At 40.3% G+C, this 21,832-nt stretch overlaps 1 protein-coding gene across 3 annotated transcripts in view; it reads right to left on the bottom strand.

The window, feature by feature from the left end:
- The window catches only part of EPM2A (EPM2A, laforin glucan phosphatase), a 40,594-nt gene extending 20,970 nt beyond the window's left edge, over nt 1–19,624 (bottom strand). The window contains exons 1-2 of one of the 3 annotated variants that reach the window (XM_027634296.1): nt 19,323–19,624; nt 4,243–4,417 (exon numbers count right to left, since the gene is read on the bottom strand). In XM_027634296.1, the coding sequence (XP_027490097.1) occupies nt 4,243–4,417; nt 19,323–19,584 (437 nt within the window). In that variant the 5' untranslated portion in view covers nt 19,585–19,624. Of the gene's footprint in view, nt 1–4,242; nt 4,418–8,068; nt 11,450–18,951; nt 19,218–19,322 lie in introns of those variants that run through there. The other 2 variants (XM_027634297.1, XM_027634298.1) reach the window with 2 other exon arrangements.
- Nucleotides 19,625–21,832: the final 2,208 nt, after the last annotated feature.

The following is a 21,832-nucleotide window of genomic DNA, read 5'->3' as shown; positions in this document are numbered from 1 at the left end:
CGACAACTTTTGTTCCAGAGCTCATTATTTCTTAGTCTTTTCTCTAATATCACAAGCATTCTTTAGGCACAGGGGATAGCTAACTCTCCTCTTTTAATGTTAATTACGGTAATCTTTGTAGACATCATCACCTCTTCTCTTAATTCATAATGTAGGCATAAAATATCAGTGCAGCTTTCTGTTACAGTAGCATAGGTCACAGCACTCCAGGGTTTTTTGTGACAGCTTACTCTTTAAAGCCTTTTTTTATAATTCGGTAATTAAAAAAAATACTTCAAAATTACATTTAAAACAGAAGGATATTTTATTTTGTGAATGAATTAAAACCAGTAAGAAGAAAAATTAAAGAGTAAAAACAAATAAAAGCACTGTTGCTTATATTCTTTTTCAGTTGCACAATTCAAAGGTAATTCTGATTTCATACTGAACCAAATATACTCAGCCAGATTCTTGTCTTCCACCCCAATTAAAGATGCTCTGTGCTCTATCAGCAGAATACTGCTCTAGTGCCTTCAAAAGGCAAATAAGAAGCATCTGCATTTTGCCCTGGATCATTCTTCATTCACTCACCTATATACATTAACACTTAGCACAAATCAGGAACACACATTTAATGTGATGCTCCTGACCATTCCCACTTAACACTTAGCTCAGGTTATAACCTCCATTACTATTACTGCAGCAGTGTTGAAGGAAACATCTTACCCACAAGCCGCAAAGCATTTGTAAAGACTACATCATAAATTAAGTTTCATTTGCAACCATCAAGAAACAAAAACAGTATTTCCAGGCATGAGAGTCAATTTTCTTCTATCTTTAGCTTTGTTTTGTCTTAGGGGAAAAAAATTAGGGACACAAACAATGATAGCAACACACTTGCCAGCTTCGTGATTTCTTGGATTATATCCACTTACAGGAACCAAATAACTCCATAAACATTAAATATTAGTGTTTGGTAGCCTTAATATTTAAATGCAAAAAAAACTACTATAAAAAATGTACCTCCAAAAGTTGTTGTCAGGACCCATGGCTACTCATGCAGTGACTCCCCTGTTACAGATTGTGTATTTTCCTCTAAAACGTTTAGCAGCCATACAATGCTTCAGTTACAGGTTAGCTATCATTGTTGTCTGAGGAATTCACTTATAGAATCCAGGTTAGCTGCATTTTACATGCAAAGCATGTAAAAATTATTTTTCTTCCTCAGATTTGAGAAATATGACTCACAAAAAGCACATACCTAAAATTAATCTGAAAATAGAAAACTGTAAGTATAAGGCTTTTACTACTGGAGATATTCATTTCCATAGCACCTAATTCTGCCATCAAGCATCGTCTCCAACATATTATTGAAGTATTCTGTAATTTCAGTTGTCACTCCCTCTCTTGTTCTTATGCAATTCCTTTCTTCTGAGAATTGCAGAGGCTTTTATATTAATAATAAGGTATATAACATCTACGAATTAGGAATTTCCACCTTTCACAGATGGAACTGAAATAGAGACAACATGCCCCAGATTTACAAGTTTTCTGAAGTTATCTTCTCCCAGAAAAGATTACAATAACTCTAATTTACTTTGGAAAACTACTGTGTCCTAAGTGAACTCTCCTGCAATTTGAAGGCACCTTATTGCAGTAATATCTAACACAAAAGAAAAACTGAATGCTATTTTTTTTTTCTGAATCTAGTTTTGGTTATATGTGTCATTAAATGTCCAAAATAAGTGAATACTAACACCATGGAGGTGTCAGTCATGACTCTTAAGCTGTAGGAAAACTCCATTTCACACTTACAAAAAATTAATTCATCTCTTACTATGCTTAAAAGCCACACCATATGCTCTCCTACCTGACCAAAACAAAGTGAGTTCTCTAAATATAAGCTCAAACATAAATTCACTGACTTATGAGCGATATATCTGTATCAAATAAGAAAAATCTGATTCCTCAAAGCACTGTCGACAGCCTCAGCATGATTCAAAATTATTTTTGGCACTAGTCAGCACACTCTTCTCATCCTGTTGCAGCCCCTTTAAAGTAGAAGCTCATGTTTTATGAAGCAGCAAGGTGGCAGCAAAACTCAGAGCAACTGTTTCTAATTGCTGTGATCAAGCAGAGGAGAAGTAAAATCAGTCCCAGGGCTCAGGTGAGAGGCCTCTTTGACAGAGAAAAACTTTTCTCTCCAGCTAATTCACACATGGTAATCCTATTAAGTGGAGCAAGGTAGAGGCAGGGCTCACATCAAAAGTTTTCTTTGATAAATCACTTCTTTCCAGCCTCTACCATTCTGTAAAAATCCTACAACTGGTGACAGGACTCAGAATTGTTGGTCATAAAGCTCCTCGCAGTACCACAGCCTCCACTACAGTGAAGCCTCTAAGCTTTTAACTTTTACAGGCACAGGGACTGGCTTTTTGCTTCTGTTTGGGTTTTTGGTTGCTTGGGGGAGGGGGAGGGGGAGAGGTGGTATGTCGATGATTTTTTTCTTTTTTTTTTATTACATTGATCTTCATATAAATCTATTACAAAATAAAGGCATTTTCATCAGCTCACTTCAGCTGCTATGCCAAATATAAATTACTCAGTATTTTTTGACTGCTTTATTATAAGAGCAGAATTGTGAATCTGCCCCCAATTGTTAATAATTTAAAAAGACATTTAAGGCTGCATATCTTCAAAGTATTAAAAGTATTTATGCAACAAGACTGTTACAGGGTATGCTAACTTAACACAGCTCAAAGAAATCAGATAAGAATTACTAAGATGCACATACAAAGTTGCTTTTCAATGAAGGTATGTGTATATGAGAGGGGAATGGAGGAGGAGCTTCTCATCTGGAGAAGACTAAACAGCTCAGAAAATTTTCTTCAAATATTCTTTAGCAGAATTTGCAGCTTTTTACCTAATTTTTGAAATACACAGTCATTCAGATAAAGCAGCAACAAATGGATCACTGCTGCCTCTGGAAGGAAAGATAAGTTAGCCTTTGGGACTTAGATATTCACTTTCTGACAGTTGTTCTTTCTCAAAAAAATTCTCTGCCAAACAAAGATTATTTGGGATTGACAAGTCTGTGCTTTGGAATAAACATGATTTTTCTCTGATAGGATGTTGGAAACAGATGCTCAAGATCTAGATAACACTTTAGTCTGTCACGTGAGGGGGTCTCATGGAAAAAGTAACAAGTCACACAAATACCTACATATGCATGACAGTGTTTGTGAATCCATGATATTCCATAAGATACAAGAGAAATAAGTCTTTCCCTCACACACTTCAATTCTAATCAGAAAAAGACAATTCTACTTCCTACCCTATGAGATTGTGGAGACAAAGAGTTCAAAGAGAAGACAAGATCTGGAGAAATTCACACAAAGTAATGCTAAGACCTAATGAACATATGAGGTGGTTTGATTTCTTAAAAAAATACATATCCCTTTGCGATCACTAACTGCTCTGTAACCAGTACCAGCTGTATGCAATGTAACAAGGTGGCCAGCATTTATAGAACCATTATCAATCCACAAACTTGCTGCCAGATCCATTGAGTGGAGATGGGGAAAGAGGTTAAAAGGCTCCAAAATTCCTCAGTACTCTGTTAATCACCAGTGCTAAGGCTGCTGCTCTAAATACAGCTTGTGCTTCATCTGCAGTCCTAAAGGGTGAATGCCCTCTTTGAGCTTTACATCTCCTAATTCAAGCCAGGATGCTTCACCGCAGGGACAGTGGACTCGGGTGAACACTATGGAAGTACAAACATTTTAAGACGTGTCTAAATTTTAGTATTTTGTTAAATACATGCCAAGAAGCAGAAGTCATCTACAGTGGCTGTCACTAACTGCAGTTGCTGGCACAACTAAATTCCTGGTGCTGGAATTTATTCTTTTTGTTTCCCAGATGTTCTTCACTAAAATAATCCCAAACAAAACACATAACATACATGCAATTTTACATGTGTATATAGACAAGCTTTTGAAAATTACTATCCATAAATTACCACAAAATGTTTTCAGATATGACACAACACACCTGTACAGGGTGCAGGTATCCTTGAACTCAGGATCTCTCCCTTTTATTAACAAAAGTGACATTTAATTGCAAAGAGGTGCTGAATCTTTCTCAAATTTTACTGACACTTACACACAAACAAATATTCATTACTTCAAATGCAGTTTTCTGACATGCCAGTTCAGATTTTCTGTTTGAATATTTGACACCAGCCAAACTGCACTTTTCTTTTACCTGGAGTAATGGATAGCTTGATGTCCTGCAATATTAAAATAGAAGTCAGTTGTATGTTTCATCTCATCAGTATGTCCAGAGACTTCAATCCAGTGTGCTATTGGGAGGCAGTAAACTCCATCTACTATATTGCTCTGGTTGTAAACACAACTTCGATCATGATGGGGCCCATTACCTAAAATAGAAGAAAGGACAATTGCAGACTGTGTATCTGGATAATCTTCCAAAAGATTTGCTGGGAGGTTTGAACTGAGCATTTAAGGCCAGGAGTCACGTTTGCTGCCTCTTCAAACTGCATTTCTCATAACATATTATTAACACCCGAAATAGTGGTAACAGAAGCACTGCCACAAAGCAAATGTTCAGCATTAAAACAAGTTTTTTGCAAATTATTAAAACAAAAAACCCCTTTAAAGGTGCATAAGACTCCCAAAGACTTCAAATTTCAGGAATAATTAATTTAATTTAAGTTCCTCATTTGATGTTTGCTAATATGTGACCTCAGCATTTAATGTTCTTACTGTGTGACCTCCCTCTGGGGGGTCCATCTTGCTGTGGCCCAAGGTCTAGCTCTGACATGCCACAGCAGTCTCACCTTGCCTTAGGCTGACTTCTACAGAGTGGCAAAGATATGGGAAAGACCTCAGGGAAAGCTCAGAGGATGACTGTGCAAGGTCAGAAAGGTGAAACCAGAAACAGAAGTAGGACTGGTGACATGAGACTTGTTACCAGCTTAAGGATTCTAGAGGAAAAACATCAACGCGGAAAGGCATCAAATCCCAAAGAAGGTGGCAGACAGCAACCTAGTGATGAAGATTTGTTTCAGGGAGTAGAGAAGGGTGGCCCCTCTACCTCATTCACATCTGCCTGGCCAGCAAAGACTCTTCAGAGTCCTGTCACAGACCAGATACATACGGATGCTTAGTCTAGGAGCTCATTAAAACCTACCTGACTTTTATGTTTGCTGACTGACAAACAATCTGTTGTCTTCAGATGCAAATCTCACTTTCAGAGTCTGTTCATACACACTAAAAGTTGCCTAAAGTGACCCTTAGAGAGATGGTCACATCTGCAAGGGTGAATGATCACAATTACCTAAAACAGCCTTGTTTAAAATAAGAATTTTTTCTTATAGTTTTCCACTAATATTCATTACCCCTTCCTCTTCTCTTACAGAAATAGTGCGAGCTTTAGTCAGAAAACCAATTTTTAACACCACGCCAGAGTAAGCAACTTGAATTGAACTGGGTTGTGTCATCAATCAAAAGGTTATCTAGCCTCCAAAAATATAGTATATGTATATTCTCCTGCCCCATTCTTACATACTTACTGTAATACTAATTGCACGTAGGAATAATTATTGTGCAGATCAGAAGTGACCTAGTCTATGGCTTGCTTAAGTCTGTTACACATATACATTATTAATGATGTTAAAACATTTCTGAGTAAAATTATGCCCACAGGAATATCTTCAATTTCACATTGCACGTAAATGCACAACCAGTTTCCAAACATCACATTTAGGGAAATTTGCTAGAGCAAGAGCATTTGGGGAGATGTATTAATGCATTGATCAGAGAGTAAGACTAATATTTAATACTAAAGCTCAAACCATCTTCTTTTTTCCAGATGATATGCACGTTTTATCATAATTGTGAAACATTATTATTTACCAAAAAGAAAAATAAAATCCTAGGCAGAAAGCTGAACCATTTTGCATCACACAGCTTTTGATAAATAAGGTGAGGAAGATCATTACCTAGCTACAGAAGCTAAAATATTACCACTATATTTTTATCTCACATTTCTAATTATTTGCATATTCTTACCACTTTTAAACAATACGTAAAGACAGCAGTATATATGAACAAATACCACAGTGTAACAAAATCTATGGATGTTTATGACATTTAACTGACTTCATGTATTCGAGAAAATACAACCACATCTTGCCTTCCCCATTTTACTTTCTGACAACTGTCTGCAGAGATGCACATCACCGTGGCCCTTCCCCGCATCACAAAGCTGTGTCTGATCCTGACCCCCACCTGCCCACAGGCCCATGTCCTGTCCCACCCTCAGCCCTGTCCCAAGGGAGGTGCCCAATGCTCAGGGCTGGGGTTGCCCTGGTGTCCCTGGCTGCCAATCCTAGTCCACTGGGAGCCGCCAGACCTCACTGCACCCTAAGTTTTGACTCTGGCTGACCCACTTTTGATCTCTGGCTTTTATGCTACTCCCAGCTCTGTTTTTCCTTGTACATGAATGCCCGTGTACCCACTCTGGCTCCCTCACATACTTCCCCTTCCATTGCTCACTGCCGTTGCTCCTCTTGCACCAGGGTTTCTGCGTGAATTTTTGCAAGCACAATCTATGGTCTCTCCCTCCTGCTTAATTATTCCTTTCCTCAAGCTGCTAGTCAGTCCTCCAGGCAATAAACCCTCACTCTTGTCTTCATGATCTCAATTGTACCACCACGTGCTTTCTACTGCAGTCTGCCAGTTTTGCTGTCCATCCTACTTCTCCTCCTTCTCCAGCTTTAATTCTTGTTTCTTTTTTTGCCTTTCTTCTCTGTGATCTGCTTTCTTAAATGGTAATAACCTCCTTGCTTGGTAACCTTAACACCTTCATCATTATTAATTCCCTTACAAAGCCTACAGGCACCTATGGAAGTAAGGACAAGAGTAAATTGCCATGAGACATTTGTTTTATTTGTTCCCTCAAAGAGGTTTTGTCAAACCTCATTCTGAAAAGCTTTCTTCTGTAATCATCATTTATCACTGCACCACTCAATCTCACCTTCCCACTGTGGCCTACAGTCAAACAGAAATCTCAAAAGGTATGTTTCTATTTTGCCTTTAATAATCAGGTAAACAGTAACAATTGCATTTATAGCATATTTCATGAGAATTGCCTAGCTCTTTACTACTCCTGACATTATATACTGATCTATGAATTAACAACCTTCTTACTGAAATAAGATGTCTGTGCAACAGAACGTATATGAACACATATTCAACATATATTCATATGTGATATTATTTCAGACAGGAAGGAGAGAGTGCTACCATCTTCAAGAAAGACCAATTTAGGGAACAGTATGACCACAGCAGACTGCATTCAGGGAGCTGAAATCACTATATTTCTTAAAAGAGTTATGAAAATAGGCAATAAGCACAAAAGATGAGGATCTCACTACCCAGGTAATACCCACATGATTACACAAGCGCTTCTCACCACAGTTTGCTTCACAAGATGCATTTAACAAATAAGTTTCAAAAAAAACCCACATTGTTGTATTAGCTCACATTGTGCTTCTGCTAGCACAATTTGTCACAGGAAGACCATGATATTTTGGATTCCATAAAACAACAATGCAGGGAAACAGTTCCAGAAGTAGAGCCAGGTGACAAGTTTTGAAGATTATTGCAGAACTCATCAATAATTTAGAGCTGCTATAAAAGACTGAAGATTGAATTCTCTCAACTTTTATCTTCCAGAGTCATTTAATACAAAAATAAAAGTCAGCCAATTAAGTCAGTTCTTGTTCAAGGTAATTGATCATAAGCTGTGTTTTAAACAGAAAACAATAAGCATCACTTAAATGTTCTGTTTTATATTTGCAGAATGTATACAGCTAGGAAAACAGGCACAGATGGGGCAATAAGCAGAAATGGTTAGCAGGATAACTCTCAGTTCTTCCGTTTCCACTCCTGCTTTCTTAAATATCTTCTCATGAGTTTCCTCTGCCTGAAGCAAGGTGCCATCACCTCATGTTGAGAGGTACGTCCACGAAAAACATTCTTTAATCTCATCTTAGCCCCCTTACCTCTGCTGATGGAGCAGAGTCCTTACAGGACCTTTGTGGTACTCTGTCACATAAATGTTTCCATCAGACTCAGGCTTAGAAGAGCCAGCCCAAGACTTCTCGCAGGCACTATAAGAGCTCATGCCAAGAACAAAACAGCTTTCAGAGGCAGGATAAATATCTAGACATTTATTCTCCCCTCCCTCAACCCAGTAGGTCATGCAAAGTCTATTCTGAATGTGAATTCCTGGAACGTGAGGACTTTCTCAAGCCTAGGACAGCAAGTTGGGCAGAGGGTGTTAGCTCCAGGCAGCAACAAACAGCATCACAGATCAAAGACCATCACTTCTTCTCTTGCTCTCTACTCCAGGGCTGCTGGTGTGGTTGGTTAGCTTGGGAGGAAACTGCGTGTGTGATGAAGGTAGTAGGACTAAGGTCAGCACAATCTGACTCAGTGCATCAGAAAGGTGTTGCTGCCCTTTCTAATTTCTTACCTTCTGCTCAGGCACCAGAAAGAAAAGACAGTGGCCAGTGCAGACAGAAGTGCCTGTATGCAGTCTGAACATGCCTGGTTGTGACTGGAGCTGGTCATACACACACCAACTTCTTAATCCACTTAAGGTTAAAGTTCGTCCTACCCCACAGGTCCCATTATCTGCTTTATCTGAAATTTTCTCTGGATTTTCTAAGTGACTTCTCTAAGAAGTCAGACACAGCAGCCCTTTCTGACAGAAAATTCACTAAGCTTCATTGCTCATTTCTCAAATACACAAAGTTTTTCATAAAGTTACCAAAACTGAAGGCCTAGTGCTGAAGTTTAGTTTCTGTACCTGAAGATGGGAAAGACCCCACCTACAAGCTGCAAAGGCTATCCTGAGTGTGCTGGGCAACCACATCTGTCAGAAGGCTCCTACATCAGTGGCTGGCACAGCACAAACAGAGAAGGCCCAGGGTACAATTTGCTACAATCCAATATGCTCCCTGGACCCCAAATGTACGTCACATCTTTACCAGCACCTTTTTGGTGCATAGGTAAATACATCTGTCCCCCTAACTAGTTTCCCCAAGCTTACCCAAACTTTGTACAAAGACTTGAACATACTTTGAATAAATCCACCATGATTCCACCAGTCTCCACAGTGGGAATTCATCACGATTCCCATTTAAACACTCTGGTCAGGCACAGCACCTGTGTGTCTCCTCATCAGTGTTTGCAAGACAAGAACTCTAGTCTCAGAACACACACGTTGCTCACAGCACGTAACACTAGACCACTGGGTAGGCTTCCAGGTACTTTTAATAGGAAATAAACAATCATTTGGGTGATTTATTTTTTTTTATAGTTAAGAAAACATTGTGCAGCCTAAAAGATTTGGGGGAATTTTAACAGCATTTCAACTTTTCAGTTCCTATAGCCAAGAGTAAAGCAAAGAAAATCAAATGTTTTCCATTCACCTGCTTGTCTTCGCAAAAAAGAGAGCACAAATGGCCTTTGAGTGAAGGACCTACCTAACAGCAAATATATGTTCTTACAGCTAAACCCATTTCTATATCAGTATTTTTATTTATCTTTTTTTTATTTATATTGTTCTAAGTAGCAAAACATAGGTTTAATTATTTATTGTTGGGAGGCAAATACACAATCATTTGAAAACACATAAAATTCAACCATAAAAAAGGGTAAGTCAAATATATGAACAGTAGTGATCCTCCTGTTAATTGATCATGTTGGCTTTCCTAATTAAAGAACAAAATAATTTTGGAAGAGTTTATTAAAAGAACATGTTCTAGTTTAACTGATAGGATAGCACTTTTTTTCCTTCAAAAAGGTCCATATTTTTTTTATTTAAAATCCATCTTTCTGATTCTTCACAGTGAAAATGCTTATCTGAAAGAGAAACATAACAAGTTTCTAGGCATTAAATTATAAAGTTTTGCACTGCTTTTGCAACCCACTTGTTGCTCTCTACTGCAAATGCTTGTGCAGCAGAATCCACTGATGCAGGGAACTGATGGAGAGCAAAACAACCAAGTAGCCCCACCTGGAGCACAAGTCTCACAGAGGGCTCTTTCAAAATCTGCATGATTGCAGGTATGGCTCCTTGTTTAATGCATATGAAGGATGATCCAAGTGGCATAAGAAGTGGCTGTACAAACAAATAAACAAAAGAATAAAACCAAAGATGTCCATATAACTGATAAATGGCACTAGCAAAAGACAAAGACCAGAACAAAACAAAGGAAAACTTTGATTTTGAGCCTGCTTGCGCAGGATGTTGGAGCAGGTGACTCGTGGTCCCTTCCAACCTCATTGATTCTGTGAAAAACAGATGAAGATACAGTAATACAAGATGTCTACAAATATAGGACTGGAAGAAGGTAAGCAGAGACTGGAAGAGGATGTTCTGAAACTTGATCTAATGATGAACAACAACAGAATGCAAAGGAAAACCTGCCATTACTATTCTATTACAGCTCTGCAGTTACTATTCTATTACAGCTCTACTGCAGAGATGAAAAAAGTATAATCTAACAGTCTGCCAACAGCACAGACTCTTCTTGACATAGAAGAGAACTCCACACAGATTGCACAAAATAGTCAGTGTAGAGAAATTACCAGCTTGATCTTAAAAGATACAAAGCAAAATCTGGGTCAATGAAATTTCTCATCACTACTAAGAGTGGTGAACAAAAAACCACATGAATGAATGAATATCATAAGATTGCCTCTCCAACTGCCTCTGCAGAGCTCTTTGCAGCAAAGGCATTGCTCAGCCGCTCTCTTCCAGCTACCAGCTTTTTGCACACCTTGCTGGAGTACGGTCTTTTTTCTGTTCTCTGCAGTGTAAGAGAAGGTACCTAGGAACTCCAAGGCACAACAGCAGACATAAAGGTGCTGTGTATCTCATCCCTACCTTAGCCAGACCCTAAAACACAGGTATAAGACTTCCAAACCTCTAAACTCCAGCAAGGTGCGTTTCTCAGTTCACTGCTACCTTTGAAAAAACTACAGGGCTACTTAGATACACACGTTAGCTTCAATGGCAACTAACCAACCCAAACGCAAACACCCAGGCAATTTTCAGATCACCTACTCACAAATCAGTAAGAGCAAAGACTAACTCCTATAATCTTTGTCATAAATTTTGCATGAACCAGCACAGTTTACATGCAAATTCAAAATTTTACCTACGCCGAAATATTTTAAGTAATTCCATTTGCTATATTAAATGAGGTCCTTTAACAAGGTAAACAAATATCTTAAGTTCATGTCTAGAAATTCCCCTGGAAGAGTTTAATATTATAAGCACTATCAACACTCTGGGGACAGAGAAACAGAGAAGGACAGAGGAATGAAAGATTCCTTTTTAAAAAGAGGAATAAAGCAACAGAAAGTAAAGGAAACATACAAAAAAAAAATCTCCAAAATAAAGCATTTAAAAGATTAAGTTTTTGCTAGTTTCCTTACCTTTCATACCAACACTACAATGAAGAAAAGCCTCAAGCCCTATTTTGGACACAATTCTCAGTTATCTGAATGTGCTACTGCATGTGTCGTTATCACACATCACTGTAACTGAACTTACTTCAGTATACTCACAATATGCAAATTTACTTACCCTTTACACCAGATTCTGTCACAAAAGTCTCCCTGCTGCCTGTCTGAACAAAATTCACTCTCTGATGTTTTGAAATAGGATCTGTTTTAGTCCTGCCAAGGCTGAATTGCTATTGATTGAACTGAGTGAGGTCAAGTATTTTGCCAGTTTGAGTCTGCCACAGGCTCTGGAGTCCCACCTTCCTCAAGTCTCAGCCAAGCCCCTGAGTAGTTGCCCTGACAAACAGCACCAATTTGGTGTGGCATGTACCAAACCCTACTTGTATGCTTAATAAATACTTCCTCTGATTACAAGGCTACTTTTTCTGCTGCCAATAAACTTCCTTTTAGTAAAGAGGAGATGAATTTATTGTATATTTATACTTCTATATATTGTACACTTAAATACCTAGTGTTAATGTAAGACAAAATTGTTAGTTTGCCACACCTCATTCGGGAACTCCTTCACAATTGGTTTGATTTCCAGAAGTGTTTCCTTGCATTTGCCAGGCCAAATAGATACCTCGAAACCAGAAAACCATTTGTATCATACCCTGTATGTTTATTTTTTACCAAACTTAAATCAACTTTCAACTTCTCATTTGGTAGAGCTGATATATATAACCAGTGAAATAAGTTTTAATTCTCTTAAAATCCAGGCTGAATTTGAAATTTTTTAGTCTATTAGTATACCCCTAAGAGAATTCTTTTTATAATTTTTAATTATGCCATTATTAGAACTAAACGGTTTATAAGAAAGCCCTTTTCAGCACTTCATGCTGTTAATCACCAAGGCTTTCTTCTTTTTCAAATTAGATATAAGAAAATAAGAATTTTCAAAGGCAACTTTCAAAAATATATGCTTTATTTCTCTCTCTAGGTCTGCTTAGGTACAGGTGTTTCTCAGTGGAAGCTTCTACCATACTAAGAGTTTTTAACCAAATGCCCAGTCTAATGATGTAGATTAAGTCAGAGAAAAGAAACTAACAGGAAATCCACGTCATGTAAAGAAGAGGCTCTTCTCTGACAGATAGTGGAAATAAGACTAAAGGAAATACAGATGATAGAATAACGGTTGAAAGCAACAAAATGTATAACGTAATAGAGTCTTTCTAACTGCTTTGAAAAATCTCTATGGCATTGTATTTTCTAATACTGATTGCTACTTTCTACCATACCAGAAGAGATAACTGAAGTACAGGTAGGAAACAAGCCACATCAAAATAGTGACCATGGCAATATCTTAACCAAAGTATTATCCCAGTTATTGTCACTTTTCAGTGCTTCTTGCCACTGACAATAAATTCTTGACCTCTATTATGTGCTGCTGTCACTTGGTGATGGGGAAAATGGTAAATAAAGTATTTGCATAAACAATGCATTTATTGTAACTTTGCCATTATAACCACAAATGTTTTAATAAGGCTTTAACAGCAGTCAGAACTGGACGCTGATTATCTCTGTGTGTACGAAGAGACACATACCTGCCAAATCCAGAGGAATGCAAGTATACATATCTATTTTTATTCTTCTGATGTTGCAATTTCATGGGCAACTCTCTGTTATTGTATTGATCTCTGGTAGTCTACTCAGTATAAGCTGGTTAATGCTGACACACAGACAGAAAGTAATGAGAAACTCGCTACCATTTAATTGCAATCATGCATGCTAAGTATATGTCTAGAGGGGGCTGAAGAACAAAACATCAGGAGCTATTGCACTTGGTAAACAGAAGTTTCTTTCCATTCCTTACAGAGGTAGTGAGTAGTAGATTTCGAAGTTCTCCACTTTTACTCATTAAGCTTCCTCATATCTGAAAGGTGTTAAGGCATCTAGCATTGTCCAGAAAGCAACAGCCTCGCAGGAACAAAATGCCTATGATGTGCATTCAACTATCAACATCCAGTTGTGCTTTGTGTCCCTTCATAGTCACCACCTACTTCAGAACAAGACTGCAATGGGAGAAACAAGTAAAATCCCAGATAATTTTCAAAAGTGGAACACAAATTACACTAAATACTGATGAAATGTGCAAGTAGCTGCCAGGCACTGGCTATACACAGGGAAAATGGCACCACCCAGTGGGAACAACACTACATGAAATATCTGCATTAAAAGGTTCGAAGAAATGTTATTCTTAAGGGTTTGGGTTTTTTTTGTTTGGTTGACTTTTTATTTTTTTAATAATAGAACTGCTCCCCATTTTGGGGATCTGTAGATTAGCTTTGGGGGAAAAAAAAGATGTATCTCAGTTACAGAAAAACAACCCTCTATGTGGTTGTATTCCTCTAATATCTAACCTGAACCTCCCCTGACACAACTTCAGGCCATTCAGGAGGTCCTGTCACTGGTCACCACAGAGAAGAGATCAGCGCCTACCCCTCCTCTTCCCCTCATGAGGGGAATGAGGGGAACTCAATGAGGCCTCCCCTCAGTGTCCTCTTCTCCAGGCTGAACAGACGACCGAATGACCTCAGCCACTCCTCATACGGGTTCCCCTCAAGGCCCTTCATCATCTTTGTTGCCCTCCTTTGGACACTCTCTAATAGCTGAATATCTTTCTTATATTGTGGTGCCCTAAACTGCCACAGTATTCAAGCTGAGGCCACACCACTGCAGAGCAGAGCAGGACAATCCCCTCCCTCGACTGGCTGGCGATGCTTTGCCTGATGTCCCCCAGGACACAGTTGGCCCTCCTGGCTGCCAGGGTACTGCTGACTCATTCAACTTGCCATAGACCAGGACCCCCAGGTCCCTTTCTGTGGCACTGCTTTCCAGTATCTCATTCCCCAGTCTGTACGAACATCCAGGGTTGTCCCATCCCAGGTGCAGAATCCGGCACTTTCCCTTGTTGAACTTCATATGGTCGGTGATTGCCCAGCCCTCTAGTTTGTCAGGGTCTCTCTTCAGGGCCCCCCTGCCTTCGAGGGAGTCAGCAGCTCCTCCCAGTTTTGTATCATCTCCATACTTGCTTAGTATCCCTTCTAGTCCTGTTTCCAAGTCATTTATGAAAATGTTGAAGAGCAAGGGCCTAAGATGGAGCCCTGTGGAACTCCACTACTGACAGGTCACCAATCTGATGTTACTCCATTCACTATTACCCTCTGTGCTTGACCTGTGAGCCAACTGCTCACCCACCACATGATGTGTTTATCCAGCTGTGTGCTGGACATTTTGTTCAGAAGGACCCTGTGAGAGACAGTACTGAAGGCTTTACTGAAATTCAAAAAGATTACATCAACTGGCTTCCCTTGATCAACTAAATGGTTTACCTTGTCATAGAAGGAAATCAGGTTTGGTAAGCAGGACTTTCCTCTCATGAAGCTGTGCTGGCTGCGACCAATGACTGTGTTGTCTTTTGTGTGTTTTTCAGTACTTCCCAGAATAATCTTCTCCATAACTTTACCAGGCACTGAAGTGAGACTGACAGGCTTGGAGTTCCAGGGTCCTCCTTCTTGCCCGTCTTGAAAATCATGACAACATTCGCTGGCTTCCAGTTATCTGGATTCCCAAGACTGCTCAAAAATCATTTAGAGGTTTTGCGATAACATCAGCCAGCTCTTTGAGGATTCTGGGATCAATCCCATCAGGCCCCATAGATTTGCAGGGATCCAGCTGGAGCAGCAGATCCCACACACTTTCAGGATCAATTGTTCTTGCAGTCATGATCCTCCAGCTCAGGCACTGAGACCCCCCTGGTCCTTCATCATGTTGAAGACAGAGGCAAAGAAAGCACTAAACACCTCTGCCTTGTCTCTGTCCCTGTTTGTGAGGTGACCATCCTCATCCTGTAACAGGTCAATGATATTTCTATACTGCCTATTGTCATTAATGTATTTGAAAAAACTTTTTATTGCCTCCCACCTTTCTGACCAGCTTCATCTCCAGCTGAGCTTTGGCTGCACCAATTTTCTCCCTGCAGTGGCAAGCAGCATCTCTGAATTCTTCCCATATCACTTAACCTTGCTTTCACTGGGTGTATGCCTTCCTTTTTTGCCCTATATCCAAGAGAAGGTCCCTGTTTAGCCCATGTACCGGTCTTTCTGAACTATCACAAGTGTATGTTGTCCAACATATGGCTTAAACTGCAACAAACAACCTCACAGGAGTATGAGCTGGAAATGCTGGAAAGCCAACATAGCAAGCCACAGGCTGAGTAATATAACTCTTTATGAATCAAACTGTATTGCATTATTTGGTTTGGGCCTCCAAGAAGCCACCAAGAACAGTAACAGCACCTATGTGCGAACAAGACATCTCTTTTCTCTCCTCCCCTCTCTCCAAAACTAGAAAAAGAGGGTTTTTTGGAAGGAATAAGGTCCTGCTCACCTGAACAAATTCCTAAAATGTAGGCTGACCGTGCTCTTGAGCTTTAACAAGCAAGATTGTATCTGTCAAACTTCAAGCAAGCACCAACTACTTCAAACTAACTAGTTGGGTAAAAATCATAGAATGCTCAGGGTCCCATCCAACCTGGCCTTGAGCACTTCCAGGAACGCGGCATCCTCAGCTTCCCTGGGCAGCAACAGATCAACATTTTACAATACAAGCTCATGTTTTTTATTTATATTTTTACCCTTTTCAAAACATAAGGTGTCAATACACTGTATTCCATCATCTCAAAATACAGTTTGGGGCATACCCTTAGTAACTCCTCTGTCCTTTTATGGAGTATGTTTCTTGATTAGTACCTACAGTTTATTTAGATGAGAGTAAAGGGGATAAAGGCACAGATAAGTGTTCAATGATTTACTCAAAAAAAAAATTCAAGTGTAAGTTTCAACTTGTATTTATTTAGTTTTGACAGTAGGCACAAAATGCTTTTACTTTCCAAGCTGAGAGACCTTAAATCCATCAGAAAAAAAGTCCACAGACAGACACAGGTGCAGCTGGGAAGAACAAAGTATATATTATTATTTTTTTCTAAACCTATTGCCAGATTCTAAAGCTCAGTATAACCAACCTGTTTTCCACAGATACCACAGCAAAGTTAAAAATCCTCCTGAATACCAGGCCTCAGCTTTCAAGACAGTTAAGCAAGTACCAACCCTGAAGAAACCTCAGACAGCTCATGTGATTTGAGCCAGAAATGCTCAATGGCTTCAAGTACAGGTCCTGGTTGCAGATCAGCAACATTACCCTGGGACAGCAAAGGTAAGCATCTGATCCTTCAGGAGCAAATTGAGTTTCCTCTTCCACCTCCTCCTCCTAGAGAGAGGAAATAGTTCCCTCCCAACACAAGCAGCAACCCAGAGATTCTCACATAGACCAAGCCTTGCCTGAAAACTTCCTACCAGACCACCTGGCAGAACCCAGAAGCCACAAAACACTGGCCTGTTACTTTGACTCTTCTAGCCCACAGAAACAAATACCCTCACTTCATCTTTCAGTTTCCCCAGTGCATTGGAATGGTTGTAATTTATACTCAAAACATGTGATACAACATGTACTGTAGTATTATGAACACACTATGTGTTACCAGTGGAATTCTCACAGGTATGTAGTAATAAAAAACTGGGAGTAAATACAGCACATTATTTCAACATCCAATATATGTAAACATCTGAGACATCCATAACTTGACTGGAGTTTCTGTGGTTACAGATGAATGCCACAACTCATAAACTTAGAGCAAGTATCATTCTGCACTTCCTCTATCTCCCATAACCATGTCTTCAAAACTGCAGATGTTCTGTAAATGCTAAATGTCTCCCAAAGCACATTTTAATTCTAAACACATGCTAAAGAGGATAGTAAAGAGACAAGGCACAGCACTTGCTTATTACAAAAAAAAAATATTCTTTTCTTAAAAATGAGAGTTGTCTTTTCAAATTGTGATCTTTACAAGAATACGCAGGTGACAGCCAAAACTTTTATTGATACAGTCAAAAAAAACCCCAACACATTAAAACAAATTAGGTAAAAAAAAGTGCAAGATTGCTTAAGTATCAGATAGCAAATCATCCTTAGGCTCCCTGCACGTAATAAACGAAGAACAATAATTTCAAGGTTTAAGCAAATTTAGTTCTTTCCGTAAATACTAACTTACGAAAAAAGCTGTTGATATGAATGCCTAATTAAAAAACTCTTCTGCATTTGGATGATATGCCCATTTGCTTTCCATCATTCCAGCCAAGCAGTGAGCTAACTGCTGAGCATTTACAATAACAAGACCAAATGCCACACAGGTTAAACCTAAAACTGAAAATCTGACAAACCAGAGTATGTTTATTACTCTGACTACAGAAGTAGTATTCCTGAACGTGCCTCCAGGAACAGACAATATCTTGAGCTATCACTACTTCCAAACTAAACAGTAACCATCAACCTTACATTGCTGATTCTCTATAGTCTGGAACACTCGATATTATTTCTGTATTCTATATAGCAAGGATCTCTTTATATACCAATATCATTGGCATACTATGTACAACTTTGCACTTTCAAAAGAGACACAATTCTGCTTCCTTGGATAGATGTAAAGATGTTTATTCCATAAATTCACTTTTCCTGCAATTCTGCAAAAGAAAAACATGGTTAAAAGAGGCGAAATACACTATTTGTTTTAGCTGCTAAATAAAATGATTACTACTGCATGATGTACATAGTATTTCATGACATAACCTTGTGTGAATGTAGCATTAACATGCAGCCTTTTATTAGCATAAAGAAGAAAAAACAAATGCAACAGTGATGACAACATGCATGTTTTAGTCTACATGACAGAATGGCAGTTTAGAAGTGTGGTATGTATTCTTAAAATGGTTGTAGAGCAACTGCTCTACAATGTGTTATTTTGGTATACGGATTATAAAACTATGAGTTAAAAAAAACCCTCACAAATCACCTAGTCATCTGTCTTCCTTTCACAGGGTCAGATCCATTCCTCAGTAACAAAAGGTATATTTAGAGCTTTATTTGACTCAGCAGACAATTGTATGAGCGTTCTCAGAACAGCACATGTAAACTGACCAGTTATTCAACATTTCACAACACAGCACAGGAGAAAGCCATGGTGAAAATACTACTGAAACTGCAAAAGGAAAAGCTGTGATAGAACTTCTTGTTGTTTTGTGTTTGTTTTTTTAGAAATTCCAACAGTAAAATTTGCCAGCCTGAAAATGGCACCATGACATTTCAGCTTAGCAAAATAAAGTAACAGCCCACACCTTACTGCCTAAGTAGAAAATTCTAAGTTCTTTACTTCTGGGAAAAGAAAAAACAAAACAAAGCATCATGACAATGGATGTGTAAAGTAAGGGGGTAAAAAAAAAGAATTAAACTGTTTCGAAGGGCTTTTACCAACCTAGAAGAGCTGCTTCCTTCTGCATTCACTCTCCTCCATCACATAGTTAAAAAATGTTTTTGTTAGTGAGAACTCATGTCACGTCACGACAGCCTGGGCAGTTCTACCTGCAAGCACAGTTCGGGGCACCCCTGCACAAGAGCAGCGGCAGGATCAAACTCGAGCTGCGGCCAGTCTGACAGGGACACTCTCCCGGACCCGGGAGGAGAAAGGCGGAGCTGCGGGAGCCGAGGGCAGGGAATGCCCTCCTTCAAGGAGAAGCGCCGGCTCCGCTGCTCCCCCCTCCGGGCCGACCCGGCGGGCGGGCGCGTCCTGGCGGCCCGGGCAGTGCTGGGGGTGCGGGGGGCGGCGCAGCGGGGCCCCTCCGTTACCTTCCCAGAGGAGGCGGCCGCCCTCCCGCCGCAGGAACTTGTACCAGAAGGGGCTGGCAGCGTCCTCGTCCGGCAGCTCCACCTCCGCCAGCCACAGCGCGGGCTCCTGCGCGGGTAGCGGGGCGTTCGGCCGCGCCGACCTCATGGGCACGGCGCGCTGCGGGTCCCACTGGCCCAGCTCCGGCCGCGACCCGGCCACCAGCAGCTCCGCGCCGCCCTCCATCACCCGGGCGGGCAGCACCACCCCGAAGCGGAACAGCATGGCCGGGAACCGGGCCGCGACCGCCACCGCTGGGGGAGCCGCCGCTGTGGGTTCGCAGCGGGCCCACCCTTCCGCCGGGGACCCGACACCGCCCCTGCCCCCGCCCCGGTCACCGCTGCTGTGGCTGTGCTTTGGCTCGGTGGCGTCCGGGTAGTAACTCGTTGAGTAAGGGCTTTTTCTGGTGCGGTTGGTTTTGCCCTAGCGCACGTAGCCGAAGGAACTCCCCTCCGAAAGTACCGCCTGGGAGTCAAAAGAACACCGACCCCCGGTCGCCTCCTAAAGCGGGGACTGGGATGGAGAATTCTCTCTGCAGCTCAATAGTAGCTTTGCAGGTTGCAAAAGGCTACGCGTTATGCGTACTGACTTTAACAAGGATTATTGCTTCATTAAAGGAAGCCAGAGCAATTACTCCCAAGAGCCCAGGCTTAATTTAGCGCAGAAAACACATCATTAAAAACTGCCGTACGTGCAGCGCTACAAACAAGGACTAGCCGCAAATAACCCTTCCGTGTTCACGATGTTTGTGTCTTTTCCCACTGACAGGCAGACAGTGGTGGTGAGAGCAGAAATGTGAAATGCTGGGGGAATTTAGAAAGCTTTCTAAAAAATTCCATAGCTCCCAACTGCACCCGTTCTGTTTACAGCCAGAAAGGGAAAATTTGGCAGCTCCTACATGTAACAATATTCAGGACTTACAAAGAATGACTGAGGAAGAGGATGCAATCCAACCATTTATAGAGCGGTCTTTGAATACACCCATTTCAGAAACAGGAGGGGTAACTTTATTTAGGTCAAGTTCTGGGAACAGGATGAAGGCCTTTCAATGAGTCAAAAGAAATCCTGCCCTAGAAGATGGCTGTTTGTTTCCTGTGTTCAGGGGTGACTACATGCCAAAGTGTATATGTTGCCAAATTTATTTTTAAGAGTGCTGTAGCTAATTTTCACTGATCCTCATTGAACTTGTGTAAGTGATATGCCACCATTTTTCCAGATGTAACCAAAGCTACTGAAATTCTTACTCACCTCCATGCATTTCTTCTAGCACCAGGCTTCACTGTAGCGCTGCTGCCTTTGTGGAACAGTGCCTTACATTTTAATCTTTGCTTTTGCTCAACCTTACAGTCAAGTTACCCATAACCTATCTCATAATTGTCTTTCAAATATCTACCTCTTTACCATATGCCTTCATTTTAGCATCATGGGCAAAACACAGTGTAACGACTTTGGGGTTTTATCCTAAAGCTCAAGCTTGAAAGGAGTCCTAAAACAATCCCAGCATATTGTGTCTATGTAAAATCATGTGCTTCTGTTCATTCCAGTCACAGTCTCAGCTAAGAAACTGTGGGATCCAATAGTACATCTGACTGACAGTTTAGTTCCTGGCTGTTGTCTAAGCCTCAATGTAAAGAGAAACCATCAGCTTGCACCTTCAGACAGACCTGAGTTTGTACTGAGTACTCATTCATCTTACACCTGTAAGCCATGTGGAACAATAAAAAAATTGTTCTTTAGACTCTGCTGTGTCAAATACTATCTTTAAAAATAATTCACTTAATTTCTTCTCCAGGATCTGCCTTAATGTGTTTTGTGCCAGTCAGTATTGGGTGTTAGATGAAGGCTAAAGATGACAGGAAGCAACCAGCTTGACTGCCTGCTTTTTCCTTAAAAAAAACCCCTAGTTCAGATTAGGGTTAGGTTGAGAGATCAAACAGTGAAGGCTGAAAAACTGGGTCTATTGATGGATCCTGCAAGACTGAGATAAAAACTAGAAATGTAGATTGGCTTCGGACTTAAGTGTCACCCTAAGCCTCCTAAGGAATTAACAATAAACTAGTTTCCTTTGCCAAAATGACCTCTTATTTTAGTACTGCCTGGCCAGTGCTCTTCCCCTGCAGTCCTCAACACTATTCTGAAACCTAAAAGCCTTCCCTGTAATCCAGTCATCTTTTACAATCACAAATTAAACATGACCATTTTCTTTTTTTTCCCTTATATTAAGTCCTCATTCCAACTTGGCAAGCCTTACAGTTCCCATCAAAAAGCTTTGGCATAAAGGGGCCAAACCCCTAATAATCAAGTTGCTTTTAACTGTCCCAGAAACTACTGTTAATTGTTCATTCCTATGGGAACGAACTACCATCTCAGTGGTCTGTCTGAATTGTAATTAAATAAACGTCGTGCCTTTGTGTCCTTCACATCTGTTTAGGATCTAGCAGTATACTTACCCTATGGTATCTACTTACTGAGT

Source organism: Corapipo altera, unplaced genomic scaffold (genome assembly GCF_003945725.1).
Source record: "Corapipo altera isolate COAL_440 unplaced genomic scaffold, ASM394572v1 2b, whole genome shotgun sequence".
Lineage (NCBI taxonomy): Eukaryota > Metazoa > Chordata > Aves > Passeriformes > Pipridae > Corapipo > Corapipo altera.
The sequence above is the reverse complement of the archived record's forward strand: the minus strand, read 5'-3'. Positions and strand labels throughout refer to the sequence as shown.